The sequence below is a fragment of the Tachysurus vachellii genome, chromosome 6, assembly GCF_030014155.1.
Source record: "Tachysurus vachellii isolate PV-2020 chromosome 6, HZAU_Pvac_v1, whole genome shotgun sequence".
In the NCBI taxonomy this organism is placed as follows: domain Eukaryota; kingdom Metazoa; phylum Chordata; class Actinopteri; order Siluriformes; family Bagridae; genus Tachysurus; species Tachysurus vachellii.
Genome location: NC_083465.1, coordinates 1,687,239 through 1,697,238, shown reverse-complemented (window position 1 = coordinate 1,697,238; position 10,000 = coordinate 1,687,239). Strand labels below are relative to the sequence as shown.

The 10,000-nt window shown below is 41.6% G+C and overlaps 3 protein-coding genes across 3 annotated transcripts in view; all 3 read left to right on the top strand.

Moving 5' to 3' along the window:
* The window catches only part of LOC132846614 (macrophage mannose receptor 1-like), a 2,353-nt gene extending 2,113 nt beyond the window's left edge, over positions 1-240 (top strand). Inside the window, exon 4 of the mRNA XM_060871306.1 lies at positions 124-240. Coding sequence (XP_060727289.1) covers positions 124-225 — 102 coding nt within the window. The 3' untranslated portion in view covers positions 226-240. The remainder of the gene's footprint in view (positions 1-123) is intronic.
* An 891-nt stretch (positions 241-1,131) lies between these two features.
* Positions 1,132-3,367, top strand: wdr89 (WD repeat domain 89). The gene is made up of 3 exons (XM_060871694.1): positions 1,132-1,351; positions 1,774-2,454; positions 2,793-3,367. The coding sequence occupies exons 2-3, from the start codon at positions 1,800-1,802 to the stop codon at positions 3,287-3,289; spliced, it is 1,152 nt and encodes a 383-aa protein (XP_060727677.1). The 5' UTR covers positions 1,132-1,351; positions 1,774-1,799; the 3' UTR covers positions 3,290-3,367.
* Positions 3,368-4,286: 919 nt separating this feature from the next.
* ppp2r5eb (protein phosphatase 2, regulatory subunit B', epsilon isoform b) overlaps positions 4,287-10,000 on the top strand; it is a 22,340-nt gene continuing 16,626 nt past the window's right edge. Inside the window, exons 1-2 of the mRNA XM_060871693.1 lie at positions 4,287-4,731; positions 9,564-9,724. Coding sequence (XP_060727676.1) covers positions 9,568-9,724 — 157 coding nt within the window. The 5' untranslated portion in view covers positions 4,287-4,731; positions 9,564-9,567. The remainder of the gene's footprint in view (positions 4,732-9,563; positions 9,725-10,000) is intronic.

Genomic DNA, 10,000 nt, shown 5'->3' with positions numbered 1-10,000 from the left:
ACGACATATCAACTAGCTCCGTGCCGGTGTGTTTACGCGGCTGTTCATTAAGGGGATGCTAATGCAAATCTTTTTACCGTTTAAGTCATCATATCTGATTGCTTTGTGTCTTTTTTTTCACAGATTAAACAGAAAATGCAAGCGAATGGAATGAATCAAAATATTTCTCTGCGCTGGAGAGTGAGGACTGATGGAAGTGTCTTCAATAAAGCTGAAATGTTTTGAAGTCATGGGTTCAAAACCTACAGGGTTTCTTTTAATATAATGCATAGATTAACAGGGTGTTTGGTAACAAAGTAAGTAGTGAAAGATTAGCTTAATTACTTGGAATGTATATTTTGACATCCCATAATGTCTACACTTCAAAAATGTGAAATTACTGAATTTTGTAAAATCACAAGAGTAAATAAATGAATCTTAAATATATTTAAAAAAAACATTTTGTGTTTTTTTTCCACTGTTCACGTAAAAACAAAAACAAAACGTAAATCCCACAAATTCGATCCTAAAAGTAAGGAACGTGCTGCAAGTGACTCTTCTCATTTTGGGATGTTTGCACTTATGAGCACTTTATTACGGTGGCCGAGAAGTGCAAAACAAATGAACAAATCCGAAAACACAACGTCAACATGAAGGAGAACAACAAGTAGTTTGCATTTTAGCTTCATCAACTCTTCTGACTTTAATGTAAAGGCTCGACATTACATGTATTCGTAAAAGAAACACACACACACACACACACACACATATATATATACATACACACACACACACACACATATATATATACATACACACACACACACACATATATATATACATACACACACACATATATACACACACACACACACACAATATACACACACACAGAGTACAGTAATTACTGCTCTGTTACTGACTGAATTTGTGTAAGACCAGGCAGTTCATTAGCTATAAATGAACACATTACTACTTTTCTCTAAAAAATATATATATATATATATATATATATATATATATATATATATATATATATATATATATATATATATATATATATATATAAAGGTTTTGAAAATAGCCTCTGCACGGAACCATTTCTGCGAGGCTCGTGTTTCACGTCGAGCAGTTAATAGAGTTGCTCACGAAGCGGAAATGGAAGAATACTAAAGTGGTCTATCTAATATAGTGTGTGTGAATGTCGGAAACACAGAAGCGATGTAGTGATTAGTGCGTTATTAGTGTAGCTATATGTAGTGATTAGTGCGTTATTACTGTAGCTATATGTAGTGATTAGTGCGTTATTACTGTAGCTATATGTAGTGATTAGTGCGTTATTACTGAGTCTCGGACAGTCGGCGTTTTACAGGTGAGTTTCGTCGTTGTTTTGAACATAAAACACGTTGGTTAGTGTTTATATTAGCTATAAATTAAGGTCTGTAGCTGACTGGTCTGTTTATTTATATAACGTATCATTTATTACGTTACATAAACAAGTTATATAAATGTATCTCTGTCTATCTATCTGTCTGTCTGTCTATTTATGTCTATCTATCTGTCTATCTACTTATATTTCTATCTATCTAGCAATCTTTCTATCTATCTGTCTATTTATCTGTCTATCTATCTATCTGTCTATCTATCTATATTTCTATCTATTTACCTCTCTGTCTGTCTGTCTGTCTGTCTATCTGTCTTTATCTATCTATGTACTTGTGTATGGTGTGATGTGTTTATCACTCTGCTTGTCTGGGGGGAATGTTGATTAACCTTGGAAGTTTTTTTTGTTAGAGTCCCAATACTTCTATTCCACTCTCATGGATTCTCTTGAAGACACCTTCGAGGGGCTGTCAATCTCCAGACGCTTGCAGCCAGACGATCCTTCGTACATACTGGACTTAAGCCTTTCTACTATAGACCTTATCGCCGTGTCGTGCTCCAATCATGCTGTTCGCCTGCACGCTAAAGAGACCCTCAGAGTTCTGGGAGAATATCAGGGCCACACCGGGGCCGTTTTCGGGGTTCGGTTTTCTCCGTCTCTACCCAATCTGCTCTTTACCGGCTCTTCGGACGGTACGGTACGAAGCTGGGATGTGCGTCAGCCCGGTTCCTCCGTGGTTCGAGTGTTCAGGAGCGATCCAGATCATGCGTACTGTTCCTTCGACGTGAGCTGTAATGACACGGTTGTGTGTGCCGGCACCGAACAGCTGGGTGAAGACAGCTTTCTGGTTTTCTGGGATTCGCGGATGATGGGAAGTGGAACCAAAAAGGACGGGCTGCTGGGCGTATACTCCGAGTCGCACAGTGACGACATAACAGCCGTGCGCTTCCACCCAAAGCAGGCTGACAGGCTGGCGTCGGGTTCAACAGATGGCCTGGTGAACGTGTTCGATTTGAGTTTGGGTAAAGAAGACGACGCTCTTGTCACCACGTGCAACTGCGACTCCTCCGCCAGTGCCCTCTGTTGGTCAGGTATGTGGCCTAGAATAGTCCTATGCCTTGCTGCCCTCTCTAGGCAGTTTCAGAATGAACCATGTGGCCTCAGTCCTGAGTGTCTCAAGCTATGCAGTTGAGTTAATTTCGGCTTGAGCTTTGAGCAAGCGGGGGCTTTTGAAGAAAGGCGTGTTCATCAAACATATTCAATAACATATTAAACCACACCCACCATGACTGCTATCAGATTTTATTACTGAACTCAAATGGTATCTGAGCACATTTCAGTTGTCTTTCTTTTAATGAGATTGGACAGAGGTTTTTTTAGCAATGTGTTCACGGGTGAGAAAAAAATCACCAAAATAATCTGATTTTAGGTAAAAATCGGGACCAGCTGCTGTGTCTGACTCACGACGAAGGCCTCCAGCTGTGGGATTTGTCCCGGCTGGACAGCGACGACTCGTTCACCCTTTTCAGTTCGGCCGACGCTCGAACCCTTGTCTCCTTACCCGAGGGAACCTCCCTGGACTATTTTGTGGGCGGAATGTGGCTGGAGGAAGCAGCTTGTTTGGTCGTCTTGGGCGGAACCCACAGCGGAGAGCTCCACTTGCTGGACTGCAGCAGCACTGAACTGAAACTGATGAAGTCACTGATCGGCGGCCATTCGTCCACGGTGAGGTGTTTTCAGTGGGACGCGGTGGGCAACGCTTTGCTGACAGGCGGAGAGGACGGCCAGCTGCTGCAGTGGAAGGCGGGAGCCGAGGAGATCAGCGTGGGGAAGAGAGACAACTTTAAAAGCATCTCGTCTGTGCAACTTAAAGCAAAATCACAAAGGAAGCAGGCGTTGAAAAGAGAGAAGAAGTGTACATTTTAATTTTCATCCTTTCTGTGGAAGATTAGACTTTTACAATATTGAACATGGATTATATTTTAATAAAACATTATGATGAAATGCTTTGCTTCATAATCTTTCATGTGTATTGTCTAAAACTCAAATGTTTATGCCGGCTCTGAAAAACTCACTCAATAATTACACTTATTCAAGCGTTTACTTTTTAAAACTTAATGCTTAGTTTGCTTTGTTTCATAAAGATGTTTTATAAGTCCCTTTAAATTTATTTCACCTTCGTTAGAGAACTCTGGTCATTGGTCACCAAATGTTTTATACCTCATATGGAAAGTGTGTGTGTGTCTGTGTGTGTGTGTGTGTGTGTGTGTGTGTGTGGTGCTGGTAAACGATGTGAAAAATGTTAGTCATTATTTGGTACTTGACGAACATCGATTTCTGGTATGGAGTTTGCTGACAGATTACAAAAACAAAATGCATAAATAAAAACAACAGGATACGCGAGTCGACTCTTCATTACTCGCATGCTTAGAAGAACCGATTTAAAGAGCCGATTCGACATAATAGATTCTTATTGATTCAATCAAGCCGAAGTGGGCAAATAAGAAAAGAAAACACGCTGTACTTTATTTGAGTTGAAGTGTGTGTCTCTTAGTAAACGTTTTCTTCTGGAAATCTGCGCCGTATGCTTTGTGAACCGAATCTAAGGTATAACCAAACGAATCGCGCCGCATTACTACAATGAATCGTACCACTCTGGGTTTGGCCTCATTTCAAGTCTAACTTCATTCCACATTTGATTTTTTTTCTTCCACTTTTTCCCCCCTTTCGCCGGTTGACAGCAAACGAGGTGTTTTTTTTTCCACCCCTCCTCGTCCTGTACACGACAACCTATGTTTATTCTGCGTTCTTTTTTCCGTGATTGGTGCTCACGCTGTCCAATCGTATTGCCGAGAATCTTTAAACCGACCAATCGGCGTACAGTGTGGGTTTGTCCCACCAACCAGCACGCTTCTGTCTCTCTCTCTCTCTCTGTGTGTGTGAGTTATGTGTGCCATGGACTCAGCCCAGGAATATTGACAATAGGGTGAACCGATTTAATTGCCCTAAATAAAATTTAAATAAACAACAAATCCATCAGAAAGGACGGATAAGTCGGAAAGCACGACTTTAAACGCCTGGGATTTCTACCGACCTTTTAGGAAATGTGTTCATTTTAACAACAGCAGCTTTCTTTTTTTTACGCATCCATTGATGGGATTATTTCACTAGATGGTTTAAAGATTGGCGTTTTTTAAGCCATATATTTTTTTTTCCATCTGTCTGCTTTCCAGTAAAGCATTTAAACAGGAGCGGGAAGATATTATTTTTAATGTAAAGTAAACAATTGACGCCAAAACAAAGTGTTTATACGGGATCACTACTCCTACTAATCACCTCCGTTCCCCCGAAACACAGAGGATCGATAGGTAAAAAAAACAAAACTTGGTCACACTTCTGTCGTCTTAAAATGTCCTTTCTTCATTTTATCATTCATACGAATTGTTTTGTTTACTTAATATTATTATTATTTTTCATTTCCTTTTGCGCGAGCTGGAATTCGGTTAGCATGCTAGCCTATTAGCCATGTTATGCTAAGCTATTTCCTTTCTTGTTGTATTTTGTTTCTTGTTGGCGAAAAGAACGCGGTGCTTTAAACACATGCGAATTGTTTGTTTTATTTCCGAGTGCTTGCTTTTTTTTTTTTTTTTTTTACAAATAAGACATTTGCGGGTCAAGTTTCGAGCACTAGCGTTGACTTTAGCCGGTTAGCTTGTTAGCTTGTATGTGGCGCTCGAGAGGAGGCGTTAAACTAAGAAACGTCCGTCAGTAAAAGTCTCCTGGAGCCCAAACGATCGTGACATGACGTGAAAGATCCTGCACAAATACTTCTGAACACGTTTCGGTGTCGCTTGTAACGCGAATTATGATTTTGTTCGCCGATGCTAGTCGCCTGTGTAGGCCGCAATAGCTCTAGTTTTGTTTCCTAGATATTATAGCGAAACTCTCACTTTTATTCCGAATCCCAAATTGACACATAGGGCACTAGGTAGGGTGTGTGTTACACTACGGAGTGACACTATTTAGGACGCTTGTATAGGCGGTATGTGGGGCGTTTGGGATTCAGCCTGAGGAGAATTTTCTGTTTCAAATTGTCACCGAGCGAAGCGTTTATTCGGGCCTGTTATTTAGTCACTTAACTGTCTATCAACAAACTCTGTCAGGGTGCAATTAAACCTCCTTTATGCCAAAAATCAAAGCGTTATTTTAAATGTCATTTATTTGTAACACTTGTTACTAATTGTACAAATATTGTTTTTTTAACGCAAAAATAGTTTTGGAGTTTTTGTTTTTGTTGTTTTTTTTTTTGTTTGTTTGTGATTGACTTAGAGGAAAATATGCTAATATATTTCACGACTCGTCTTGGGATTGTCCAATAGAATTCCCTGTAGAAGGTTTGTGCCCCGCCCACAATCGCGGGGTCTTACTCTACAGTAGCAGCTTGTCTGCAGGAAACGTTGCTTTGTGTGTTTATGGCTGCATCCTGTGTCATCATTCACTTTTTCTTGCATTGATGGGAAAATATTCCTTCATTTTAAAAGATGTTGGAGTTTGTGTGTGTTGTCGGGTTGTGTTTTATAGACTAAAACCCACCTCGTCTTCGTGTTAAGGTGTGTGGACGGATGATGATGGGAAGTCATAGCAATTCACTGGTCTACATATTTAAGTATCTAAGTTGTTGTCATGTTTGTTTAGATTGGCCAGGGTGGGAGCGTGGATGGTGGTGCATCTCGGACGCCATCACGTACGTCAGTGATATTGATAGTATCGCAAGGAAATTGTGAGAATTCAGAGGGATATTTTACTGGAACTTTAAGTGAAACTGTATTGTGTGTGTAATTCATGTAGAATGATTAATTTTGGTTTTCCTACACAGTCATGACAAACAGTGCACAAACACTGGCTGGATATCTGGGTAGCAAAGGTCATTCTCAGGAAGACGCCCTGCACGAGGCCACGCCCCTTCTGCTTTAAACTAATTTACGCCTGATAGAATCTCACAATGTGATTCCTTCCGGAGATCCAGATTTTTATGCCACGTTTTGATTTCTTGTCAGATGAAAATCTTGGTCTAGTTTCTGGCGCTCGATTGAAAACTTTGACACTAATATTCAAGAACTGGAGGGCAGCAGTCTGACAGAGTGGCGCAGATACAAATATGTATCAGTGAAACTGTCGCTTAAATAAAACTGTTTCTTCCCCCAAGTTTGTGCAGATTTTTTCCCCCGATCTGGTCAATTGATGATGTAAACAAAGCGTATTAATAGACTTTATTGAAGTCAATGTCTCTTTTTGTGTGTCTCTGCAGCATCCAGACTTTGAAACTCCTAATTTCACTGGAGCAGTGTGTTTGACGGACGGTTCAGTTGACCAATCACAGACCTTTTCCTCAGTAGCAACTTTTGTTAAGGTTAAGATCCTGATGTAAACTAATCCTGCGTGCTTATACAGAGCGCTCGAATACGCGGAGCTCAAGGCCGCAGAACGTCCTCCGCTTTTGTGATAAAGTTTGTTATTCAAACTCAGGAATATATTTAGACATAATGCATAATAACCACACGCAGTGTCACATGCAAATCCACCACTAGGCTCCATGGACACTAACAGAACGCATGCAGAGCTGCAGTTTACAGATTCGCCTCTTCCACATTGGGTCAGATTAGATTAGATTAGATTCAACTTTATTGTCATTATGCATGTACAAGTACAAGGCAACTGAATGCAGATGTTGCATTAGCAACGGTCCGTGTCAGTGGATTCCTCCAGTACTGACTGGTTATGCACGCCGGGCTCGGTGATATGAGCCTATTTAAAAAGAAAATCAAATGTTTTTGTTTCAACAGTGAATAAAGTATCAGCAAGTTAGTGGAACGCTGCTTTTTTCCGTAGAATCGTCTTGGCGTTCTGTGATGGTGTTTTTACAGTTTATCCTCCACCTCTGACACAACAAACTAACTACTTATCTGATGTCCCGGTTGTCACAGAAAAAAGCGGGCTGGCTACTACAAGCTACAAGGTTTCGTGAAAGGGAGCTGTTTCTCATCACTTCCGCTTGTTGATGTGGTGTAATATGTAGTTAAGCAATTAGCGTGGTCTGTTGACGTTCTCCCACACGAAGGAGTTTTCTTCATAAAGCACAGACCTCAGCCTCACAAGTTCTATCTGTTTTTTTAACCTAATGGAAAACACTTTGTTTTACGGCTTTGTGACTCATATTTGTGTCAATCCAGGAAATGATCGCTGCCGTCGTAAAATGAATCCGCTGAATCAGCTCTTGTCCTTTTTCCACCAACCAACGGCAAGTTCTTTCGAGTTCTATTTTGCGATACAAAGACTGATGGGTCACGTGACCACCCTGCTGTTTGTTTTAGTGCAAATCCGCCGCTTCGATTGAGAACGGAACAATGTTTTGTTTTGAAAAACACATATTGCAGTATCATGTTGTCACCATGGCGATAAATACGTTTCAATATCACGTTCACGTCACGCCGCTCGTCTGATGATGAGCTGTCAGAAATCTGAAATCCCTCCATCAGTTCAGGCTTGACGTCGGGTTTCGTCACGGGATTTTCTGCACTGCCGCTTTCTTCTTACTTTATTTATTTATTTTATTTTATTTTATTAGGCACAAAGCGAACGGGAGGAATAATGCTCGGCCTTGCCTTTATTACACAAATCAAACATTAGCCAGCTTGTTTTAAATTGTTTATGAGCTCTTTAATCAGCTGCCAAATGCGCTTAGGCGAACAATAGCGATAGCAATAGACCTACAAAGCGACGTATCACGGCGACAACGCTCACTTCATCATCTCTTACCTTTCATACCCGACCCTAAATACAGAGCTGAAGATACGTAGCAGTTGTATCGAGTCTTGTTTAAAGTTTTGCGAAAACGGAATTTTAAATCAATTTTTTGTTCCTGTGACTTTAAGAGCGCTTATATGTAAATGAGCTTTGTTCTTATTGGACGCTCGTTTTAAACCTCAATTCCGAGGCAGTCGGAGTTAAACGTCTATCCTCTCCTGACACGTGCGACCTCACGTCAAACGTCACGGCATAAAAAAAAAAAAAACAAAGCCACGCTTTTAGCAAATGTCGAGACAAACGGACGATTTGTGCACTGATTAGTGAGTAATTTAAATCACGTTTAGTGTGTGTTTATAGATAATGAATTCAGGACAGGCCACGCCCACAAAGCCCACAAGCCACCTGTCACATGCAGAACGTGACGTAATCTGCGATCGTTTCTGATCGATGACAAAAATCACGTTATGTCATGGAATGTCACGTCAAGTGCAAAAGTTTTCACACCCTCAACAAAATACAGAGGCTTTTAAATCCGAGCTGTTTTAACTTAAAGGGTCATTAAAGCTTTTGAAACCTGATGTCGACATTTCAAAGGCAACCCTTAACCCAGGACTGTGTAAAATATGACCGCAATAAATCGAGTTATTAAATTGAAGCTTGTGCTGTGAGAAATCGCCGAGACGAACCGTGTTAAAGCCCGAGGTGCGTCTCTCTCTCTCGCTCTCTCTCTCTCTCTCTCTCTCTCTCTCGATGGCTTTAGGAGAGAAAAGAAGAGACGAGTGTGTGTACGATTCTGAGTTTAATAGGAAGTCAACAGAAGGTTTACACACACACACACACCACTATCATTAAACAGACAGTAATACGGTACTTTCAAAAAGTTTGTGCACCCCTCAACATCACGCCTACTCATTCACAATCACTCCCCTAAGCGTTCCCAGTTAGAATAAACTCCCCTCGAGTTCTTCCTTCCACTCGAACCGTTAACCTCCACATCGTGTCTTCGTGGAGCTCAGAGGATTTGTGCACAGACTCGTCGTCGAGCCGGAACAGGGTTCGAGCCTTGTAGGAAGAGGCGAAGAGAAATTTGTGACTCTACAGCATTCACACACGTTCTGTACAGACAGGATGCACTAACTTTTGGTCTTAGAGTGTCATCGATCATGATGTGTGTGTGTGTGTGTGTGTGTGTGTGTGTGTGTGTGTGTGTGTGTGTGTGTGTGTGTGTGTGTGTGTGTGTGTAATGCCATGGAACAATACTGAGAGGAGGTGCTTCTCTGTATGAAGTGTAACAGTGCAATGTTACACAGTGCAGGTCTGACATCCTCATGTTTTAACCGCTTCACTGATTTAACGAGGAATTGTTTTGTGTGTGTGTGTGTGTGTGTCTCAGGGCTATGTCCTCAGCAGCCACCTCGCCACCGTCAGTGGACAAAGTGGACGGGTTCTCCCGAAAATCGGTCAGGAAGGCCAAGCAGAAGCGCTCGCAGAGTTCATCGCAGTTCCGCTCTCAGGGCAAACCCATCGAGCTCATTCCCCTCCCTCTGCTCAAAGGTAACACACACACACACACACCGAACTTCTCCCAGCGTCCCACACTCGCTGAGGATTTTTTCGGTAGGAATGACAGCAGGAGCCCCATTAAGCAGCTCTTGGCTTTGCTCTGACTTTCTAACGAAAGGTCAGCGCTCTGTGTGCGAGCAGGTGAAAGAGGAGTCTTTCCTCACGCTCTTACAGCAGCGGATTCAGAATCAGAATTCGGATCAGCGCCGATGTGTTTTATTATTTAAACGCAACACCACCGGGGTTGTGTTAGTTCTCTGCACGCGG